A 23861-nucleotide genomic window follows, 5' to 3' on the forward strand; every position below is an offset into this window, starting at 1 on the left:
CGCTGGAGAAACCATAACAAGTGCAGGAAATAGATTAGTGCACTCTGGGTTCCACACCGGCCGCAAACCTCCTGAGCCCGGCCTCTCCAAACCCACATGTGTGGGAACAGGAGACACAGCAGCGGAGGGAGTAAGACCCCCATCCAGACATCAGAGCAGGTCCCAGGAGGACCTGCTGCATGGAGCAATCAGGCCTCCATTGTTTCCTGACTGCTTCTGACTCCTACCTGCACACCAACACGCAAGTCCTCCAGTAAAAATAGCCCAGAGTACATTAATACCATCATGGCACGAAATATATGTAAAACATCCTGTCACTTGTAACTAAACTCACTGAATTCATACCTTGGTATTCTGACATAGTTATTTATTGTCAAAATATATGATGTTCAGAGCTTTAGATCTTTCATTGGACAAGAAGTCTTTATATACTTTTTGCTGTACTGACTTTGCCTCAACCTGTATATGTCCAACTGTCTCAGGCGTTAATGCTAATGCTTCCATTGGATGCAGGGACTGTCCATTGTTCTCACGGTCCATGATTCCAAAACCCCAACAGTCCGATAAATGTCCAATTACACCCAAAGCTCATTTGTCCAAACAAACCTCAGAGCGCAGGTTTCTACAGTTGGGACAGGGTCTGCGTGAGGTTAGATTAGGGTTAACCCCAACAACATTGTAAACCTTTCCGCAAAACTGAAATCGCTTGAGACGTTGTTTTGGTGTCAGGCCAGAAAGACAGATTTTTAAGGGCAAAACCCCCATCAATTCAGCACCATGGACAGGGCCAGCCGTCATCAAATTAACAAGTGTGTATTTTTGGAGCAATGGGCCTTCGGGGCATTTTTCTGAGGGGGATAAAAGCCTGTTAAATAAATGTTTTTAAGACTATTGGGGTTTTGGAATAATGAGTTTTTGGAACAATGGCATGGTACCTTGGCTGCCACTGGCATTTTGTTAACATGAGCTAGCGCTATCTGGAAGTTACATCTTGATTCTTGATAGTGCATGTACCTTAACTTGTTGGATTTAGTTGTGAGTTATATACAGGTCAACTGAAGTTACTATTACTTGAGAAACTAGCTCTCCTTTAAGAGATTTCTTTCTGTATTATTGACAACAATTTGATACTGAATAAATAATTAAAAAAGCGCATGATGTGTACCAATTGTTGAAATATTTTCTGCTGTTAAACTAAGAATAATACATCCATGTGTCAAGCAGTATGCAGTCAAACCAGACAAATGCACAGTCAAATTTAATAATGCTTGATTTTCATGGATTCAGGCAGACGGCAGAAAGCAAATTGGATATCATTTCAGTGGAAGAGAGCAGGATGTTAAAGGTTCAACAAAAGCTACACCTGAATTTTTGTTGCCTTGTCTCAGATTTTTTATTCAGAAACGTACCTGCACACTGGACTCAGAGCTCTTCTTTGCTGCTCTTCGTTTGCAGTTTGCATGAGGATGTTGGATTTTTTTTTTCTTTAACAAAGATGTGATATAAACTTTATAGTTTGAAGGTTCCTGTGACTGGAGGCTTCATGGCTTGAGTCAGGCCAGTGAGCGATGATTATACCAGCTCTGCAGAGTTCAGCCAAAGCTCAGGTAGATTTCTGTTTTTATTCTGATGGCCTTCTGATGTCAACCCCCCACAGAAAAATAAATATGTTTAAACCTTGAGCACTGTGGAAGCTATTCCGGTCTGGCTTCAGCTTGGCAGGAAGAGAGATGGGATTACCATATGAATTCACTCAGTGAGAGAACTGATGTGTATGAATGTGTGCATGTGTGTGCGCGTGTTTGTTTGTGTGATGTGCATTTCCACTTGTATACAAACCAGTGGAAAAATGTGTATTTGTGTAAATATACACGATGTATGCATGCCTTCTGGATGATGTTTGTTTAAGACAGAGAATCAGAAACAGTTCACTCTGTTCAAAAAGTGTGTGTGTGTGTGTGTGTGTGTGTGTGTGTGTGTGTCTGTGTGTGTGTGTGTGTGTGTGTGTGTGTGTGTGTGTGTGTGTGTGTGTGTGTGTGTGTGTGTATCTCCCCATCAGGCTCTTTCTGACCTTCGGAAAGCTGACTTGTTACTTTGGACGTCAGCAAACGTACAAACATCCCCAAAGGTGCTATTAAAGATATTTCAACAACATGGTCACAATGTGTTACGCATACATGTGTGTTGATATTACACATTGTACTTATAATGCAAACCTTCCAGAGGTCTTTACAGAGCGGCTGGAGGCCAGCCTGTGTTTGTTGGTGGGGATGAAGTTCAGCCAAAGCAGTGAAGAAACTGAGTGAACTCTGCGTCGGATTTAAAGTCAGATGAGTCCATCAAACCATGGAATTTAAGGAATTGGAGAAGATAGATGAAGCCATTCAACAGACCATATGGTATTTTTTTACTCTCCAAATACATTTTTTATAAGGAAATCTTAAAGCACAGCAGCCTCCCAATTCTTTATTCCACAAAACTGAAGCATCTTGTTGAAAAACCACAGTGTTTTTGCACGTTTTAGCACATTTTGCCGTGAGTGCAAGTCATTTATTTTTTACAATACAGGAGTCAGTGTTTCCCCTCCATTGTTTTGAGGAGCAGGATTGTATACACTGTCTCTTACCCATGTTCACGTCTTAAAAGCAGCAGGATTAAGTGTTCTGTGTCTGTGTCATCATCGTCTTCTGAGCTCACTTTTGCACAACAGTCACAGCTTTGACACATCACTACAATTTAAACACTATCAGTCTCCTGGGAGATTGCAATGACTTCAAGCAAAACATGCGGGGAGGAAATAACCGCTTGTTTTCCCCAGAGTGCTGACATTATGGTGCTAATAGTGGAGGAATGAGCGTTTGTGATGGTTTGCATGAATGCAACTCTATTGCACAATAAAGCCTCTGGAGTGGTGAGGCGGACCCCTCAGAGCCGACCCTTCAAAACAGCTGCCGTGTCCCTGAGAGGGCCAACGGCACTCAGCTCAGAGTTCAGCAGCCCTCTCTTCCGACTCCTTCGAAAGTCAAGAGTTCATTTGAATAAAGTTAAAAGTGAGCTGGATTTGGCTCCCCTCCCCGTAGCTCTCTAATCTAATCCATGAGCGGCACTCGCACGCGCTCACAGAGAAAGACAAACAGGATGCCTCGACTCGGGTGACTCTGGATAAAAGAGGCTGTGTTTTTAAAACAGTTTGAACTCGTCTCCGCCGGCGGTGTCGTCCGCTGCCCTCACATCCACCCTCAGGGACCTCGGCCGAACTGTGTGCGAATGAGTCATACTGCAGCAACACCCTGAATACAGAGACACAGAGGCTCCTGATCCCAAATCAATGTTGAATCAACAGAACGGTGACGGAGCACGCGGTCCGCCTCCAAGGAGAGGAGTAATGATGTGTTTGAGTGTGTGTGTGACACAGCGTTTGCCCTCGGCTGCCAGTGTTTTATTCTTTATCCAAAAGCATTTGATGGAAAACTTAATGCCTCACAAAACCCAACAGCAGCAATTAGAGAAGTGAAGTTAACAGATCCTCATGTGTTCTGGTGAGATCGTGCATCATTAAAGTGGCTTTGGTATATTTTTGACCAGGCCCCTATTTTTCTTATGTTGGTCCAGTGAGAAAGACTAAAACCAGAAGTGACGCTGAGCTGCCATCAAAGTAAGTCCACTAAAAGTGTTTGTTTTAGCTACTGACACGCTCAGATTGTCAATTTAGGTGTCTGACAACATTATGGAAATGACTGCTACACGTGTAAACCTTTAAATAAAGAGTAAGATCCTTTTTGTTCACCAGAAACAGCCGTTAAATCTCTCTGTTCATAGCGCCAGACTCCACTGACAAAAGCAGTAATTTTACCTCTCTGGTCTACTGCTGCATCAACTGGTTAGTTTGTTTATGTTATTGTGTGACTTTTGGTCTTTTAAGGGATTAAAGAAGAAAACTGTAACATATTTACTGAATATAGCTAAATTTTAAAATGACCATGATATTTCACCAAAGATTAAGGAAACATGCTGAGTTGAAATACGGCCTTCTCAGAAAACAGTGTTACCAGTCTGCATGATCTCCTTTACAATTTCAATTCCCGTCTCGCACAACTGTTTTTGATCAACCAGTTCATATTTATTAGAGTTAAATGCAGAATGTCTGTTTATAATTCACAAGAAATCATGAATAATCTTTTAGAAGGAGAAGATGTTTGCGATGGTAAAATGGAACAATAAGTGAATGGAGTCTGGGAGGCAGTGAGACAAGCAGCCACATATATTACTCGTCAAAAAAGGTCTGTCTCTGTAGGGATCCTTTCCATAACGCTGTCTGACACTTAGAATATTAATCTGAGTGTGTCAATGTCGAAACAAACACTTTTAGTGGACGTACTTGGAAGGTACAGTTGCCTGGAGTGATTTTGTTGTTTGTTGTTTGCCAGCTGCAGCACTCTCCATCAATACTGGACCAGTCTGATTGCTGTCCTCCGTCACTTACACACAAAAACATGGGGAAACAGAGTACAAAAAATGTAGCATGTAAGAGCAACAAATTGGGCATTTATTAAATAAAAAATGTGCTGCATTAAATGAGAAAACTGGAAGGACAGAAGAGACCATATTACAGTGGATGAAAAAGAAAAAAAGCAGGCTACAAATTTAACAGGATCAGTTCACCAAAATTGCAAAAGACATATTTTTCCACCTCATAGGAAGTATTAGTCATAGGGGTTATTTCTTCAGCAGAAAATAAAACCTGTTTATGGTGGAGGATTTTCCAGTATAATGGAGACACTTTTTCTGAAAATACATGTTCACGGCTCAATAATAAGGCTTGCTCGCTTGCCATGTCGGGCAAGGAAGTCTGGCAACTCCCTTGCCTGATTGGGCAAGTGGTAAAAAAGAATTACACTATTAAACTATTAGTAACTACAGCTGGTAATTGTCCATATAAAAATGGCAGAAAATGTGTTTTTCAGTCTCTAAAATATTTTGATTTCCTGATTTTCCTTGTTTCTGATCATATTAAACTAAATATCTTTGGATTTTTGACATCGCTTTTGCTTTAAAAAACTAGGATTTTTCAGTATTTTATGCCATTTTATAGACACTGTAGCCCTAGATTACACAGATTGAACCTTAAGGCTTTTTTATGTTTGGGCCCTGATGTTGCTTCATGGTACTGGAGGAAAAAAATGTCAGGGAGAGATACATCAAAACTGGGAAAAAATGCAGCCACCGCTAGCTGCATGGTTTGAGTGTTTGTAATTTGCGTGAACTGACCCTTTACCTTTTTTTATCCTTATCATTCTGGTCTTGTCTGGTTCACTGCCAGTGTACGATTCAGCTGGGAAAACACTCAGAAAATGGTGCTGAAAAACAACAACCAACACAACAACCACGCTGCACGTGCACGGGTACACTTGTACACAAACCAGACGCACGTGAATTCTGTCCGCGTGTGTCGCGCCACAAAAGAAAGATGTATGTTGACTACAATTTCAGTTCGAGTAACTGCACATTTCTGAGGTCCCGGGGCATGTTTGTGTGAGTCAGTGTGTTTAAGTGGCTCGATTTAAGTGGATAACAGAGAGAAGAGGGATTCTGAAGCTCCTTGATCTGGCGAGCTCTGTCAGCAGTCATCGGGCCTGTGGTGAGCTGGACCTCACAGACTGTCAGCCACATTTATGTTCAACCCAAACCCTGCAGAACCATTAGCGATTAACCGAGCCAAGCATCAGGACAGATGAGGACAGTCCTGACATGAAAACCGTGCCTTGAACTTTCAATTAGAGCGACATGCATATAAATATCAAGGTAATTCTAGGTAAGTAACGGGAGAAAAGAGGGAAAGAGTCGAGCCCACACACTGAGTGGCTTCAGTTCAGAACATTTTATTCTGAAAACAGTAAAAGTTTTATGATTGCAGCTCAGAGTGTATCAGCTTGTAAGAAAAAACAGACTTTTCACTCACCGAACCGCTTGTATCCAAAAGACTGTACTTCCTCCTCGTCTGCAAAGTCGTCTGTGTGACACAATGAGAAACATGACATAAACATATCATATGCACGCTACGTGGGGCACACACATTGTGTATAAAGCAGTTGGTGGGACTCCACAAACAAAATAAAAAACAACAGAGCAGCTGCACAGTGCCAAGAATTCAAACAGTTATCCTTGAATACAGAGTGGAGGCAGCCAACAAGGCATTAGGTTACAGATAGTGGAGCGTCATCTGCAGCGTGTGTTTATGTGTGTGTGTGTGTGTGTGTGTGGAGATAGGAGGTCCAGAGGACTGTAAAAGCCACAGGCTGCGGTTTCTCTGGGTTGTTGACAGTAAACTCTAATTACACTCTGCTGCACTACACTGCAGACTGGAGCAGAGCTCACAGAACATCAGTGGTAATGGTAAACAGATGGGACTGAGGGGGGCGACAGGGGAGACTGGGTGGGATGAGCTGAGTGTGTGTTTGTTGTTGGGGGGGGTTACGAGGGGGTTAGAATAGATGAAGAGCCATTTATATGCCAGCTGAATCAGGTATTGCACCTCAATTCCTCTTGGTAAAATGAATGAAATGTTACAGATACTGGGGATGATCAGTCTGGAAACGGCAATGAATCCGCCTCATCGGACATTGTTCTGTCTGACAGAGACATTTGGTTTACAAGGAAACTTAAATTTAAACTTAGAATGAGAAAACAATGAGAAAGAAACAAGTGCTTTCTGTGTTATTATTAATGATTACTCGATTATCAATTGTTAGCAGCAGTGCAGTGTAATTACACTGTAAAAATATGAAAAAAGTTTTTTGCTTTAACTTTAAAAAGTTAGCGTACAGGCTGCCCTAAAACTTTAGGTTGAATGAATTTGAAAGCACAAATTGAGGTACGCCGGTGTAGCTGAACTGATAGAGCATGTCCTCAGCATACAAATAAACTTTTTTGCTCAAATTTGATATTGATTCAATGATATCAATCAATAGCTGGGAAAACAAGCAGTAAGATGGAGAAACTCATGTTTATGAGCTCTGAAGTGTTCTGACAGTAAATACTAGAAATCTTTGGCTTAATTAACTTAAATAATAATATATTCTTATACTTTTTAACAGTGAAGAGACTTTTCATTATATGTGTTCTTCAAACTATAAAAAAGACGGGTCTCAGGAGAGATTTAAGTCTAAAACAATGACTGCTGTGAAGTCTGCTAACATGCTGATCATGTTTCCTTTGAAACTTAATTTAAGAGTTGATTTAACTCTGTACAGTACATTCATTCAACTCATCACTTCAAGTTAGAAGAACTCATAGTGATAAATTCTGACAATACACACTAGAACTTTTAAGTTAAATTAACTTGAATAAATAAAACTTGTATATTTACGTTAATAGACGTTAAGTTAATTCAGAAAGAATAGCTGAGTCCATTAAATTTCTGCATGATTTTTTTAACAGTGTATTGATGCTACAGATACAGATGTTGTGGCTACTGGTTGGCGCGTGAGCACAAATACAGCAGTTAGTGATGAAGCGGTGTCATCAGTCATGCAGCATCTTCTCTTTTCAATGATAAAAGTTCTTTGGAAAAAACATTCTCACCAATCACAACTTCAGCGAGTTTAATTTGGGATTCTTCATGCATCAAGTGCCATTTTACCAGATTTGCACAAACATTATCTGCTCTTTTATATCCTTCAGTGGGATGAAACTAAGTGGTGGAAGAGAAAAAGAAGAAAAAAAAAATCGGGCATTTCACAACTTCTGCACCGCAGTACCGTAATGTCGTCCAGATGTGAATCGCGCACCACAAAGAAACACGCAGACTGAATTAAACGAACAAACAGATTAATCGGTGGGTGAAAATTAAAAACACACACTTCGATATCAGCTTCACGTGAAGGCAACGTACCTTTCATGGCGTTTTATAACTCGTCGAGGACTGTAGAAGAGATGAGGACCCCTGTCACTTTCTGCGCATCTCAGCATCCAGTGCAAAGGTGTAAACTTGTTCCCCGGAGAGCGACGCGCACTTCTGTTCAAACAAACAAGAGAACTACAAACATGTCTTCACGTCGAGTCTTCAATTTAAAATCCCATCGTCTCTGTTCTCACGCGGAATTTGCCTCAGAGGAGTTTCTGCAGGAGTGAAGTGATGTTCGGACTCGTCCAGCGGTGAGTGCTGTCTGTTAGTGCCAGGGTAAAGTTACACACAAAGACAAGGTGCACTTCCTGTCTCCCCTTCAGAATTAAATCGTTTTCCCCTTCCTTAAAGGGATAGTTCACCCCAATATGAAATTTCTGTCATACTAACCCTCGTCTACAAAACACTGCTGGAGTTTCACAGGAAAACAGTGTTGCAGAATCTCCTAAACAATGTAAGTGAATGGTGACCAGTTTTCAAACAGGAAAAAAACAACCAACAAAACAAAACAAAACATTCCTGTGCACACATCTGAACTGGCCGTGTGTGTGGTGTGACAGTGTGTGCGCGCACAAGTGAATGACATGTCAAGGCTTTAGGAGATTTGGATCACACCAGATGAGCAATATGGAGGCATTTTTAGCTTTTTTTCTGTTTTTTTTTTTTTTTTTTTGTACATTTGACTGGTGACCATTCTGCAACGCTGTTTTCCTGTGAAACTCCAGCTGCGCTTTGTGGACTGAAAAAAAAAGTAAACCCGCCCTTCAGTTGACCGAATTTTGACTGAATTTTCAATTTTGGGTGAACTAGTGTGGAAAGTACAGTGCTTATTCGTCAGTGGAAATACTCTGAGATGAAACAAAAACGCTGCAGCAGCACACATGTGGAGTCAGGATGTTAATAATTAATCATTAATTGATTAATTGCTGTTAAGTATTTAACCAATTAAATATGTATTCATAGATATTTAATCAATAATCAGTAATTTGGAACTCATTTGACATTGTTTTGTCTGACAGAGACATTTGTTGAATAAGGAACAAATAAGGACACGGAGAAAAAAAGACAAAGTAGTAGTAGACAAACACTTTGTACTTTGACTTAAGTATTTTTCTAACATCAGTACTTTTACTTGTAATTTAGTTGTTGTTTTTTCAATGTAACAGTACTTGTACTTGAGTACAGATTTCAGTACTCTTTCCACCACTGCTTAATAGTAGGACAAGGGGAAAAAGTACTTTTCTTAATTTTTTTTTATTTTCCAATGTACTGTTTGCCTCTTTGTCAGTGCCTTGGTGTACTGGTATGTTATGTGATAGACAGAGTTAGTTTAATTTAAAAAATTCGAGGTTAGGGAGGTGGCAGGAAAAGTGCAGGAAGAAAGGGAAATAAATACGTATTAATGTAAGTTAATTGATTTTCTAACTTTTTCACAGGTCCCTAACATTCAGTCCAAGTTTTCCCAGAAACAAAAGCCAGCCTACAAAAACCCCATACTCTTATTTTGAAGGCCTGTGTGCCTCGTTTCCGGGTTTTCCTGCCTCTCTGTCTCTCTCGAGCTTTCTTCTTGTAACTTTACATCTTCACCGGTTACTCCTGCTCTCCACCACCGTCCCGCGAGAGTTTTGAAGTTTTCCCTGACAGTCCCGTCCGTCCCCCGCTGACTGTCCCCCCCGGGCAGGGGACGGAGGAGGAGCGGCCTGCTGTCATCACCACAGACCGCCACGGACCGTCGTGCACTAAAATCCAGCCGGAGATGAGATTAAGTTACTGGGGGTTGATGGCAATCGCGTCCCCGGGTGAAAATCTGGTACCCATTACAGATAATTTCAAAGGTTTTGGGAGGTGGAGCGACACCGAAACGGCGACATTTCAGCTCAGTTCCTGTGTTTTTACATCTTCACATCTCATTTCCTTCAAGGATGAAAAATCACTTTCATATTCATATGATATTCCTGCAGGACCATTTGGCCTCTCTGTGGTACCCAATAATAGTTTAATCATGTGGTTTAGGGTATTTTATCAACTGGCTGATCACGATAACTTCACATTCCTGTAATACTACAAGTCATTTTTTTTTTCAATTATTTCCATAAAACGAGAAGAAAAATGACAGCCAGTAAAAGTATTTCAATCTGGTCTAATCTCATCAACTTTCGCTATAAATCAGTATCTGTATCTTAAAAGAAAAACAAATCAAGGCCTCATGAATTAAGTTGATTTAATTAAGTGATCTTACTGCAGGGGTGATTTTCTTTTTTCATTTGTTTGAGGAAAGTGATTTTTCCTCACTTAATTATAAACAACAATCCACATATGATGGCATAGATTTGAGCATTTTTTGCTATAAATGTGTCTGGTTTACTGTTGCCTAAAAGGTTCACCTTGGTAGTGTGTGATTGATATAAGAAACATGATTGATTTGCTTTGTTGTGATATATAATATCCTTCTTAACTTTTTCATAAGATGATATGGATCTTTTGTAACCCACTGTAAAGTATAAAGTATCATTATATGATGTCCTGTTATCTCAAAAAGTTACTCAAAATGATGATTTAGTATCACATAATAATGAGAAACTCTTAAAATAAGGACCTACATATTTGAAATATTGACTTAGTAGTACTTCCTAAAATAATGACTTAGATATGTCATTATTTTGAGAGATTTCTCCTTATTTTGAATTATTAATGCATCGTTTGTCATTATTTTGAGATACTAACTAATTTCTTTGAAAGTTTGTCATTCTATTGTGAAAGTTTTTAATTATTTTGAGATACCAAGTCATTATTTTGAGAAACTTTTGCATTACAGTGACTAACATCTTTTTATTTTATCACATTGGCAGAAATAGGCTTTCATAATCCTTGCATTTGTTTACTTTTACCATAACACTGTTTTACGTTGCATAAAATGGTGCCACTGGCGGCCAAGACTAACCATAATCTCTCAAAATTAGACTGTAACAGGCGGTCATTTGCCTTTAACTCCTCCAGGTGCGGTGATAATTTCGACAGTTCCTGTGTCCATAATCTCTCCGGCCTGCAGATGCAGATCGCTGATCAAAGGCTGAAAAAAGCTGCATCAGACATGAAAGAACGGAGTCAGACCCACTCTCATGTCTTCACAGCGCAGGTTAGTGTCACTGGGTCACATTTACACTCGCTCAGTTCGGACCAGGTGATTTACGGGACAAAGATATAGATAACACAAACGGTCTCAGCTCTAAAATCCTCTGAGCTTCAACGCAAACATCAAACAATGATCTGTTTTTCCTCTGTCTTTGGATAACAGAGCCTTCAAACCCAGGCTCACGGCTAATAGCTCCAGTTTGACCCAGTTCAGCACATATTAGATTCCAGACCAGCCTGAGATGATAAAGCGACTAATTACTTGTTTTCCTAAAGGCTTCAAAACTGTTATTTTACTGTCGGCTATAATTGGAGCAGCAGGCTGGTATTAGGCCTCAGATAGGGATCGTGGCGAGCTGATAAAAAGCAGCTGAGGGTCAGGTATCTTACAGCCGCACTCCTGCTGGTCCTCATTCAGAGGTTGGGACCTCATTTGCTGGGTCAAGGCGTTTGGCAGTGGGCTCAGATTAACAGAGGGCTAAGAAAGCACACAGGAATTCCACATTTACCACGCCGCTGCTGCCACGTTTAGATATCATGATAAGAACAACTCTGATTGTCTTGTGTGCTGCAGGAGAGAGTCGCTGGTGGCGCAGCCCCGAAAATGACTTTTTCTCCTACCGTGTGATGAATGTTTTACATTATGTTAGCTAAAAACTTGCAGGAAAGTCTCAGATTACCATCGGTTAGATTTGCGTTAAACAAAAATCAAGGGGGAGAGCACACTACCTTGTTGAATCCCATTGTACTTGAAGCTTGAATATTCATTTTGGAATACTTTGTATTAGTGCTTCATTTAAACCTGCAATACTTTTTTAACCACTTGGGGGCAGTGGAAACAACCTTTCATGTCGACATGCTGAAGTTCTTCGTAAATAAAACGATTGCCGCTAATGAGCTATAATGTAAGGGAGTGAAATATGTCATAATTCACTACTATTGTGATTCTGAATACCACCAAATAATTTGCCAAAAATAAGGGATAATTTGTCAGCAACATGCAGGTTTAAACACATGACAGTTTTTAATGGCAGATAAAGAAATATTCTTTATGTGAATCAATGTGGGGATGCACATAATAGCAGTAGAGATGCAAATATTGCAGCACTTCCTGTGCCCAGGACGTTGCTTCACTGTGTTCACCAGCTAGTTGCTGACTGTGTCTGCCTGACATTTAGTTTTGGGCACGTAGTGTACACTACCTGTTTCAGTTTGACCTTTCTCAGCCAAAAAGGCCAAAAGCAGTGGGAGTGAACCAAAAACAGCAAAGTTGTGCACCGGAAAACCAAAACAATGAGCTGAAGGACGTTAAAACTATTAACTAAGACAGATCTGTGACAAGACACAACAGATCAGTCTGGGATGTTCTGAAAACCTGCCAGTTTACACCAAAGCAACTAAACAACACGTCGTATCATCTCCATCAGTACAACTGTCTGTACTTAAGCTTTTTTTTTTTTTTTGCAGCTGGATACAATTTGTAGTGTTTTAAAGCTAGTTAGTTTCTACCTTGTTATGGAATTAATACTGATGTCTCTATATAAACAAGACCATATTTTTAAATATCTGCTTCTTGCATAGAAAAGCCTGTTCTGATGCATGATTTGTATGACTTTTTTAAATTGCTGTTTGTTTTATTTTCATATATTTTGTGAAGCTCTTTGTAACCTTATTATTTTTACTGTTATTATTAGTATTGTTAAATAAAGTGTTGTCACTTGTGCTACTAAAAAATTGAAATACCCCTTTAAATCAAAGCTTATTTTCAAAACATGCTTTTATGTTTCAGAGGTTTGAACATTATGTGTAAACCAATAATGACTGAATTTTAAAACTGTGCAGCATGCATTTAAAATGTGAGATATGCAGGATATGATTTGTAGTCAGAGTTAAAAGTTGCAGGTCCACAGGTTTCCTCTGTCATGTTTTTGTATTATCATGCATATTTGCACATGTACATGTGCTCGTGGCCTGCAGAGCTCAGCCAGGACCATGCCTGTGTGTGCCAGGTCTCTGCAGGGAGCCGAGGCTTACTGTCTGTCTGATGGATTAGAGCAGAATGTTTTACCTGAGAGGGGCTCCTTAGTATGTTGGGAGGCAATTAAATGAGATAGACCTGCAAACAACAGAGCATGTAATATTCACCGTGCATTAAAGCCTGTCTTAAGCTGATCTGTAGTTATGCTGTGAGCGTACGGCTTAATAATGCAAACACACTAATAGGATCTGTGCTGGTGAGTAGATCCATAAAAATAGAACAATCCTTTGAGGAGGCAGGCGTCTCACTCTCACCTCTCCAACAGCACAACCTGCTGCTTTTGTTCTGGAGTTTGATGTTTTCATAGTTGTCAAGGTAAATATTTTATACCTCTTTTTTACACTTTATATCTGTTCTGCAAATAGGATGACTATAATGCACTCTTTAATAGTTATTTATTTACAGGAGGCATAAAACACAGTTATAATCTTTCAGTTTGATTGGCCTGGGACACTGATATACAGAAGTTAATAAAAAAAAGACTATGTTTTTTAATTTATGTGAGCAGGTTCAGTTTGTCCTGACTTTAAGTAATTTTTGCTTTGCCTTTTAATTTTGTTGACTGACACATGTACACAGAGATGTCATAGAGTCTTTATGGTTACATCTCATTATACAACATAAGACAGCAAAATTTGGGTGTTTTCGCTCCTTAACATTGTAGCAACAGCAATAAAAAAAAGGCAGTGAAATGGTATTAAAATATAAAGCAATCCAATAATAATATATAACATAAGCTACATGATGTGCTGTGTATGTAATGTGGTAAATGTGTATATCTGTATGTGGTTGATTATAGAAGACTAACTATAACTATAAACAATGAGCTGCCTGCTGTTGCTGAATGTCCTCAGTCAGCCTTTACACATGATACAACTGTACCTGAGTACTCTGGTTTATTTACTAAGGAAACACCAAAGTATTCATGTGAGCTTTTGTAATTTTGGGAACTTTTGAATATAAATAATTCACTTGCAGTTCAACTGTACATAGTTATTATCCTTGTTACGTAATGTGATTAGTTGACTGCAGTTAACGGGGATCTCTTTTCATAGTCTTTTCATGTTTATTCAGCGTTACACTGATGTGATCGTTCATGCTAATGAATGAACATTTTATTCCAGTGAGATCAGTGGCCCTTAAAGTTGTATTCATTATTTTAAGAACCTCTAAATTAAAATCGTTGAAAAATGGCACCACCTTGTGGTCAGTTCTATGACCGGCTCATGACTCAAAGCGTGTCTTTCATGTGTCTTACAGTAAAACTGGTGTTGTGTGTTACTTCTTTGCAGAATAGTGTGTAAATTATGCACTTTTAAACTCAAGTCAACTTATCCTTATTTATATAGCACTTCTCATACACACTTGCATCCCAAAATGCTTCACACAGCAAAACTGCAAACCAAAAAAAGAAGAAACAAACAAAATAAAATGACAAATAAATAACTTAACTTAACTTGGTTAAAACTTTACAGAGCTAAAGACAGGATGAAGAGGCTGCTTGTTCAAATTCTTTTCATCACTGAAGTTTTGCTCTGCACGGCTGACTCTCCACCACTGAGCGAGGACACGCTGACAAGTGAGGACCTCATTCATGAATGAAACTGTGATGGCGTTTTTCTTACTGATACGGGCTGCTGAACTGAATTACAGCATGTCTGACTGGTTTGTGTGCAGAGCTGTCTGCAGAAGGAGAGCAGTATGTCGATGAGGAAATAAAGCGGGCCTTGCTCGGGGTGAAGCGGGTGAAGGAAATGATGGAGAAAAGAGAGGAGAAACACAGACACCTTATGGACGCCCTGAGACGCAGCAGCGACAAGAAGAAGGTATGAATTGTCTTTTTAGGAAAATGTTAAGTTATGCTATAAAAAAAAAACTTCACTTGTCACAGCAGCTCAAAAGTAGAAAACAATGAGTGATGAATAAAAATACAGATAAAATAGAAATAGTTTAACCTAAATAATGGCACAGGATGATTGCACGGTATATTATTATATTATTAGGTATATTATATGATATACAGTATTTCTGTAGTTGAAGTTACATGCCAGTCTTTATGCATTATTCTGAAGCTCATCACACATTTTCTGCCTCATAAAGACAAAACCACACAGAGAAACCTCAAAGCAGACAGTGAATAATGTATGTGGGAGCGGGGCTGGTTTGGGGAGTCGGGGTATAGTTTTACAGCAGACGGGATAAATGAACTGTCTGTAGATTAATCTGTTTTTTAATGTTATTTCAAAATAAGAGACGGGGGGCTTTGTGCCAGGGCCCCAAACCGCATCTTATCCCGCCTGGCTTATTAAGAAGTAATGTATCTGTGACAGGAGTTTCTGTTTTGGGTATTCATCAGGGGGCGATGCAGCTGGTCCAGGAAACGGAGCAGAAACTGGAGGAGGCGGAGCAGAAATGTCAAGATTTAACCAGATCTTCCTTTGAGGAATGTCGACCGTGTCTTGAAGATACTTGCAAGGCCTTCTACACCTCAACGTGTCGCCGTGGCTTCGCCTCTTTTTCATTCAAGGTTTGACCTCAGCATGTTCCTGTTATAACTGTCCCACACCTTCAAAATGATAAGGGACAGTTCACCCCAAAATAAAAAAAAAAGTTTTTCCTCTGCCCTATAGTGTATTTAGTTGAGGGATGTCAAATTCATTTTAGTACATGGACGACATACAGCTCAATTTGATCTCAAGTGGACCAATAAAACCATTGCATGATAATCTCTCATTGGGGCATACGATTTTTGCAGCTTTCAGCATGCACATCTTCACAAACTCACCGTCAGAGTCTGGCTTTGATGCTGATGACGTGTTGTCAGCAATAAAGTTTAACAGCTGCATTTCTAATCTCTCTGGTACGACTGAAAACAGACTACGTTTTTCTCAAACCGGCCAACAATTCTTTTATCTTCTCAGATGTCCTTGGAAGTTCTTGTATTTTTAACTATCCCTTTAAAACTAATTTGTAACTCCAGATATGATGGTTCCTCTGTGCATCTCTCTGCAGGTGGAGGAGTTTTTCAGGAAAATGGCTGCCCAGCTGGAGGCCTCAGATCGTGTTTACGATCAAAATGAGGAGGATGTTGGTCGCACCAGCTCACCTGAGAACCAAGTCACAGAGGATGAGTCAGATCTGGAGCTTCTGCAGGCGGATGCATTGTTCAGCCAGCTGCTGTCAAACATCAGCCTCCTGCACAACCACAGCGTCACTCTGGTCAAGAAGATGCAGCAGGTGTTTGGCCACTCCTTCCTGGCGGCCTTCAACACAGAGCTCCGGCCGAGCCCGCTGACGGCTATGCAGGGCGACTCGAGCGCCGGCTTCCTCAGGACGGTGGGTCTGGATCACATCGTGGATTCAGTGTATGACTTTGGGAGAAACATGCTGGAGGAGTTCAGCTCCACAGTGGCTGATGTGTTTGAGGAGATACAAGAAGCTGAGGAGTACCTACAGCAACCGAACAGAGGTATCTGAGCAATACATGTGTATTCACTTTATTCACTCCCATATACAGGAATGATAACCACATTAACATCTGTCTTTGTACGTTTATCTCCAAAGACACAGGATTACTTTCTCCTTTGGGACCAAACAGTTATCTGTGCAGACGACTCCGCAGTCAAGCGTCAGAGTGCTGGCAGCTCAACAGTTTGTGCGAGGCGTGTGAAGAGTATCTGTTGAAAGGTAAATAACTGGCACAGATAGTAAGTTTGTTTTTAGTGAGCACTGTTGGCTCCAGATAAGGCTGCACCAATTAATCAAAATATTATCAAAATTGCAATATGGCCAAGTGCCCTATCCAAATCGCAGATGCTGCAATTTTTGATGAAGGAAAAATGTGTGCAAAAAACAGCATCATAATGAAGCACTGTAGTTCTGCAAAGACGCCCTGGACTACAAATCATATAATACCATATCTAGTTCCAGATGTATTTAGCTGCTTGTCTCACACAGTCACATATACACATATAGTGATGAAGCAAAAATGTTCCTGTCTGGACCTGAAATGCAAATTCTGGTCCAAATAATGTGCTTTTTACTGACAAGGACAATTAAAAACTTTTTTCACAAGTTGCAGCACAGTCTCCTTCACTTTGAAGTCTTAAACTTGTCAGCTAGTCTTCGTAAGTGAAACGCTCTGCAGGACTGTAATTTTTTTTCATTATAATTTACTTGTCTGATTGTCACATAGACCAGCGGTGCCAAAACTTTTTTTCTGATGGAGGGCCAAAACTGAAAAAGGGGCCTGCTGTATTATATTGTTAAGATGCAAAATATATTAATGTGCACATGTGCAACAGTAATCAAGCATTATTCAAGTGCAGATTCCCAACCTCGAACAGTTAGAATTAAGCGTTTTCCAAACTTTCAAGACTTTGAACAAACACGGATGTGATGTGATCGTTTGTGCTTCCAGAGTGTCCCAGTGTGAAGCAGCTACACTCTGAGATGGAGGAGATGCACATGCTGCTGAACGCCTCCCGCCAGCAGTACGACGACCGGCTGCAGCTGGTTCAGAGACACACCGCGGACACGCAGAGATGGCTCGCCACCATGGACGACAAGTACGGCTGGGTCAGCCAGCTGTCCAACAGCACCGTGGGCACACACAACATCTTCAGTGTCATCACAGTATGTTTTTATCTTAAATGTGGGGACGTTATGACGGTTGTTAAGTGCCAAATGCATCAAACCAACAAGGATTACTATAGATCTAATCTGGAACATGTGAACTTCTTGACCAAAAGCATTCTTCCATGTATAATAGACTTTTTATCTAAAAAATAAAGAATGAACAAGGTTTCAATTAAAAGTTTACAGTCAAACCTCATCCTATAAAGTTTACCTGACTCCAGGACTCCTTATGTTAGAAAAATTAATTTTAATTTTTTTCTTTGAGCTTTCCAGGAAGTTTTGTTTACAACTTTACAATTGCTTAATAAACAATTTATAAAGCATATATGCATATCATTTGAATGTCTAATAACTATTAACTGAGGATTAATTGTTGATTAATTTATCATTTACTAATGATGGTTAGCATTTGTTGTTCTGTGATCACAAGAACCGATTCGCTCGATCTCGTTTTTCAGGTGAATCCACAGCAGCAGATGAAGAATATCAGACCTACAGCCGACAGCACTGTGGTTGTAACTTTACTGGACTCTGCCCCGGTAACCGTCTCCGTCCCTGCAGAGCTGGAAGTGGACGACCCTGCTTTCATCCAATACGTAGCTCAGGAGGCTCTGGCTCTCCACAAGCGGCTGATAAGAGGTATTGATCCTGGCAGCGTTGTGGCTTAGTTAATAATTTGGCTCCCGGCGTCAGCAAAATGAGCAAAATGAATTGTGATAATTTGAAAAGCGCCTACTTTGCGCCATGATAAATCCCTGTTTGTTTCGTCTAATTTCATTATATTCTGAGAGACAATGCAAATAGGATGATGTGTTATAATACAGAATGATGAGGTAAATAAGAAACAATCATAAATTTAACCACTGTCTTTGTATTAAACAAAAATTGATCCAATATGCAATGTAGCATTGACTTTCTTGTGTGGACTTCTTCTGCACACCTACATCAGTTTAAACTGTGGTTAATTTTCTTTAAAAACTGTTGTGTTTTTGTCTACACAGGGAGGGACTGATGTCAGCAGCCGAGCGTTCACATGGTCAGAGTCCAGAGTCAGATTTCTTGAAGTCGATCTCCGTAAAACTTGAAATCCATATAGACCTCTATACCTTTACATGCCCGGCTTATTTTCTTTTTATTAACGCATGTTAATTCTTAGGGTTTCAAATGTCTCTGCAATAAAACTGTGTACACTCTGCTCCAGCCATTCTTTTGTTATTTTTGTCACAAGTCATCCTATAAATTCATGTAATGACTTCATCAAACTTCATCAGATTTTTAAATGTAGTATTTGCATATTTTTTTTTTCAAAGCCGTTTGACAATAATAATAGAGTAAATCAAACAACAGCAGAGCCTGTTCTGGCCAAATGGTGAATTTTATATTGTAAGCACAATTTCCTCATATTTATACATACCTTTACTTAAGTAAGATTTTGAATGCAAAAGTTTTAGGCCTACTTGTAACAGAGTATTTTTTAAATTTTAGTGTTGCTACTTTTACTTAAGAAGTCAAATTCCATCACTGCCCTTATTTATTATTTATTTATGACTGTAAGCTATTTTATTAAGTTATATGTGGATAAATGCTCCAACTGAATTAAAAGTTCCAGGAGGGAACTTTAGTTTATTTATTATTTTCTGATTTACTACTGGGACAGATGGTATAAAAAAGCACTGTAAAAAATATTTGTGGGTCTTGTTTGAGTTTGTGTGTTCTGTTTTAAGTGTATGCTGTACAGAAAGAAAGAAAGAAAAAAAAAAGAAGAAACCTAGCCCGCTTTTTTCAGTACTCTCGCGAGATTTTTTTGGTTTAACAGGAACTTACGTGGTTAGTGAGGCGTGCCTATGTAGAAAAACCGGGAACATTCAGCAATTTAAGTCTGCACAGCGCGGGTTGTCCCGAAAACTTCTCCACTTTCATTCACAAAAATGCCCGCCACTTCAGAAATACACACCGCAGAGCTGCACACAGATGGCGGCTGTAAGAAGGAGGAAAAGACCCCCGTGATGGAGGAGAAGAAGAAGAAGAAGAAGAAGAAGAAGAAGAAGAAGAAGAAGAAGAACTTCGGTGTTTTCTGTGATGAACAGGGGTACCTGGATCAGATCGAGTACGTCCTGCAGCACGGCCACGGGAAAGGAGACCGGACCGGGACAGGAGTCGTGTCTGTGTTCGGTACCCAGGCCAGATACAGTCTGAGAGGTGCGGTACTTTTTATCCTGTTTAATCTAAATGTTAATAATACTGCTAACAAACAGTGGTGGGGGAAGTATTCACTTTACCACGAGGCGAAACTACTCAAAAGTTTGCAGTGCATTCAGTATACATTATAGAAAGGAAAAGTAGTATCTGCAATATAAACTTAAAAGTATTGAAAATAAATCGCATGCTACTTTTAGACTAAATACAATTGGATAACGTCTTAATGTTTTAAGTCGATTTAAGTCGTTAAATCGATCAGCAGTGCACTTTTTGTTTTTAACGAAGTTATCATATTTTGTTTGTAATTTACAAATTACAACTCGCTGCTACATGCCGCCGCCGCTGCCGCCAATTTTTGATTCTGTGACGATGCATCAAACGTGCAGTTTTTGCGTCGACGTCATCGATTACGTCGACGCGTCGTCCCAGCCCCATTTGTAAAATCTTTTAGTATTGACACATACTCTATTTTGGCTTATAAGTGACAAGAAACTGCAGTGTCGAAATACTAAGGATATTTCTGTAATCTCAAAACTTTTTCACCGTGACACCAGGAAGTTTGTTCGTTTTTCCAACTGTAAAATTAGTAGGACTGCAAGTAATGATTATTCTCATTGTTGATGCATCTGTAAATCTAGATCTGTAGGTCTCAGAGGACATAAGAAACATCTCAAAACAACTGATCAGTTACCAAAATAGTTGGTGATTAATGTAATACATTACATCAATTGATTAATCTACTAAATGTTGCAGCTCTAAAAGTAAGTATTAAATAAATTAAGGTGAGTAAAAAGTAAAATACTTTTTAGTACTATTTTTACTATTTATTATTAGTGGAGCAGCAGTTTAAAATTAAAATACTTGAATAAAGTTAACACAGACAGTTATTGTTGCTCTGCTGGTTGATGAGTAACAAGATTTGTTTGTGGAAGTTAGAAATCGTGTCACCATTACATAGTTTGTCCACCAGGGAGCACTGGTGGACAAGTTTATTTATTAGTTCATTTTTCTGCAGTAAAATTCCTCATACATGCTTTGTGTTGGTCAATTTTTAATAACCAAATTTAGTGTATGTCTTGTTTATGTAAAGAGGGGGAAAAAAGTCAGTTGATGTGTCTTTTTATTCCTTCCTTCGTCAGGCTTTAAAATGTACATTGAACTGGAAATGATTTGCTGTAATTAATGTAATTATGTTAATTAACTTTTTTTTCTTTTTCTTTTTTTTTTTTGCAGATCAGTTTCCCCTGCTGACGACCAAGAGGGTGTTTTGGAGAGGGATTCTTGAAGAACTGCTGTGGTTTATCAAAGTGAGGATGATGAGTTACCCTGTTCTTCTGTCCAAATTAGTAGAAAACAATATTTTCTCACTTTCCTAGTGATATATAGACATGCAGATATTTTGGGGTTTGATTATTTGGGTTTTGGTCCATTTATTTTGGTAAAAAGGGTAGATTTTAAAGAAAGAGTGGAATGGTTTTCCAGAAACTGAAATAGTCCCTGTGAAAACTGATGATAAAAGTTTTAGAGCACCACAAAGTTTCAAGTTTATTTCATTTACATAGAAGTTAAAGAAGCCAAAAAAAACTTTCAACCCAAGTGCTTCACAAAGACGGACACATATGTAGGCCTAGACACACACAACCATTAAGACATGTGCCTAACAGATGTTATGGAAATAAAAAAGCAGCAAAAAGCCCTGCATCCCTGAGCCCCCACCCCCCCCTCCAAATACTGGGGCATAGCCAACATGCCACAGTGGGAGGATCTGAGGCATCTAGTGGGGCTGTAAACCAGGGTGAGAGGAAATTCTGAGATATATGTAGAGGGGAGACCATGGAGAGATATATATATAAACAATTAGAAGGATTCTGAAGTTTATCCTGAAATGAACAGGGAGCCTGTGTAAGAAGAAAGCAAGGATGTGTTTCATTCACTCCCTCTGTTTTTAATCTGATGCAGAAATCACAAACATAAATATCTCAAAATATATCCACAAGGCTACACACCTTAAAAGGTAGCTGAGAAAATATTTTTGTTGAAAATTTCCGTTTGCAGGCGTCATTTCTGTCTGAGGTTTTGTGTTAAAAAAGCACTGGGGGTTCTGATGTTTCTTTATTGTGTGGCTGCAGGGATCAACAAATGCCAAGGTGCTCTCGGAGAAGGGAGTGAAAATTTGGGATGCCAACGGGTCTCGGGAATTCCTGGACAATCTCGGGTTCAAGGACAGAGAAGAAGGCGACTTGGGACCCGTGTATGGTTTCCAGTGGAGGCACTTTGGTGCAGAGTACACAAACATGCATGCAGGTACAACATGTCACAGCCAAACATTTTACCGTGCGTCTATCTGGCTGACCATCACCTCTGCTAAACTCAGAGGGGAAAATAAACATTCCTCACCATCTAGTGGACAGAAAAACCACTTGATTTTATTATCCTAGCACCAAAACGTTTAATTTGTATTTGCAATATTAGTAATTCATATAATAAAACTGATACTTGGCACCCATGATACACTATTACCATGCAAATTATTGTGCTACTATGTTTTTTTTCTTCCCCACCATCCATAATTTATCGATTCCCTAAACAGATTACACTGGACAAGGTGTTGACCAGCTGCAGAAGGTTATTGACACCATCAAGACGAATCCAGAGGACAGACGGATCATCATGTGTGCCTGGAACCCCAAAGGTGAAGCCTGTGCAACATTCAAAACTACTTAAACTAATCTCAAACATGTTTAAGAGCTCTTTAAATCTGATTATAATGACGTTATTATAAATCTATATCTTCTTATGTGTTGTTGCAGACCTGCCCTCCATGGCTCTGCCCCCCTGCCACACCCTGTGTCAGTTCTACGTGTGTGATGGCGAGCTGTCGTGTCAGCTCTACCAGCGCTCAGGTGATATGGGCCTCGGCGTGCCTTTCAATATCGCCAGCTATGCACTTCTTACCTACATGATCGCACACATCACAGGACTCAAGGTAAGTTTGTCGCTCTTATTTTTAGCATATTCTTGTGTGCTCACTATCATCACCTCACCAAAGTGTTTTTTTTTTTTTCCCCCGTTCTTCTCTTCAGCCTGGCGACTTCGTTCACACTCTGGGAGACGCTCACATCTACGTAAACCACATCGAACCTCTCAAAATACAGGTGGGCCTGTTAAAGACAGTTTTCTCGTTTTTCTCGTTCTCTGCTTGAATTCAAACTTAACGCAGCCTCGTCTGTTTCACATGTGCAGCTTCAGAGGGAGATCCGGCCCTTCCCCAAGCTGAAGATCCTGAGAAACGTGGAGAGAATCGATGATTTCCGCACAGAGGACTTTGAGATCTGCGACTACAACCCTCATCCCACCATTAAGATGCAGATGGCTGTGTAAAAATCCCACTTTTAATGGTGACGAGGGGTAAATATGGTGTGTGTTTGAATGGGAAATGCTTTGCTTTTGGTGGACTGACACTTTAATCCACATTATTTTCTTACAGAAAAGCTTTTCTAGTAGTTTTTCACTTTTGTAGGTATAAATAAAAAGTTGGGTTTTATGTAGTTGACCTGCCAATGTGACACGTTTGATTCCTTCAGGGGGAATGTTTTGATTGTTTCTAACAAAGGCCAATTAAATGTTATATTTTCATTCTTTTATATTATTAATATGCTATTTTTAATAAAGAATTGTATTTCTGAGCTTGATTTGTACAAAATTATTGACCCAACAGGAACTTCGCAGTAAAAAGAAATTTAATATTACAAAAATCTGAATTTGACAGTGTATCACAGTTTAACATGTTTATACCTTGCAATGAATTGTGATCCATTTTCACTCAGCTTAATTGAGACTAATCATAAGTCTACATGTATTAATATATGGATGATTTGCTTCATTTTAAGTGGTGGGATTCAATGAGGGGCTTATCCATAGTCAGTGCAGCTGCAGTCCAGTGAATAAGCA

The 23861-nt window shown here is 39.6% G+C and overlaps 3 protein-coding genes across 5 annotated transcripts in view; 2 read left to right on the forward strand and 1 right to left on the reverse strand.

Annotated features, from left to right (window-relative positions):
• LOC146307663 (collectin-12-like) overlaps window positions 1–8176 on the reverse strand; it is a 42727-nt gene extending 34551 nt beyond the window's left edge. Inside the window, exons 1-2 of the mRNA XM_084747495.1 lie at window positions 7892–8176; window positions 5960–6010 (exon numbers count right to left, since the gene is read on the reverse strand). Coding sequence (XP_084603621.1) covers window positions 5960–6010; window positions 7892–7898 — 58 coding nt within the window. The 5' untranslated portion in view covers window positions 7899–8176. The remainder of the gene's footprint in view (window positions 1–5959; window positions 6011–7891) is intronic.
• A 2696-nt stretch (window positions 8177–10872) lies between these two features.
• On the forward strand, window positions 10873–18906 carry LOC146307664 (clusterin-like protein 1). 3 transcript variants are annotated; one of them, XM_084747191.1, is made up of 9 exons: window positions 10873–11039; window positions 14549–14652; window positions 14751–14899; window positions 15430–15600; window positions 16086–16542; window positions 16638–16760; window positions 17494–17708; window positions 18170–18350; window positions 18713–18906. In XM_084747191.1, the coding sequence occupies exons 1-9, from the start codon at window positions 11023–11025 to the stop codon at window positions 18721–18723; spliced, it is 1428 nt and encodes a 475-aa protein (XP_084603317.1). In that variant the 5' UTR covers window positions 10873–11022; the 3' UTR covers window positions 18724–18906. The 3 variants fall into 3 exon arrangements, with proteins under 3 accessions (XP_084603317.1, XP_084603316.1, XP_084603318.1); XM_084747190.1 differs by lacking the exon at window positions 18713–18906 and having other exon boundaries at window positions 18170–18379; XM_084747192.1 differs by lacking the exons at window positions 10873–11039; window positions 18713–18906 and adding an exon at window positions 13194–13388 and having other exon boundaries at window positions 18170–18379.
• A 718-nt stretch (window positions 18907–19624) lies between these two features.
• Window positions 19625–23488, forward strand: tyms (thymidylate synthetase). Its single transcript, XM_084747280.1, has 7 exons — window positions 19625–19910; window positions 21144–21217; window positions 22040–22214; window positions 22501–22602; window positions 22721–22896; window positions 22994–23065; window positions 23154–23488. The coding sequence occupies exons 1-7, from the start codon at window positions 19640–19642 to the stop codon at window positions 23289–23291; spliced, it is 1008 nt and encodes a 335-aa protein (XP_084603406.1). The 5' UTR covers window positions 19625–19639; the 3' UTR covers window positions 23292–23488.
• Window positions 23489–23861: the final 373 nt, after the last annotated feature.

The sequence above is a fragment of the Lutjanus erythropterus genome, chromosome 21 (assembly GCF_056507025.1).
Source record: "Lutjanus erythropterus isolate fLutEry1 chromosome 21, fLutEry1.hap2, whole genome shotgun sequence".
NCBI classification, from domain to species: Eukaryota; Metazoa; Chordata; class Actinopteri; order Lutjaniformes; family Lutjanidae; genus Lutjanus; species Lutjanus erythropterus.

Bases quoted from the DNA above. Each gene is read 5' to 3' on its own strand.
- tyms (XM_084747280.1), top strand. From the start codon at position 19,640: ATGCCCGCCACTTCAGAAATACACACCGCAGAGCTGCACACAGATGGC. The intron at 19,911-21,143 runs GTGCGGTACTTT...TTTTTTTTGCAG, and splicing joins GGCCAGATACAGTCTGAGAG to ATCAGTTTCCCCTGCTGACG. The intron at 22,897-22,993 runs GTAAGTTTGTCG...TCTTCTCTTCAG, and splicing joins CACACATCACAGGACTCAAG to CCTGGCGACTTCGTTCACAC.
- LOC146307664 (XM_084747190.1), top strand. The intron at 15,601-16,085 runs GTTTGACCTCAG...ATCTCTCTGCAG, and splicing joins TCGCCTCTTTTTCATTCAAG to GTGGAGGAGTTTTTCAGGAA. The intron at 16,761-17,493 runs GTAAATAACTGG...TTGTGCTTCCAG, and splicing joins TGAAGAGTATCTGTTGAAAG to AGTGTCCCAGTGTGAAGCAG.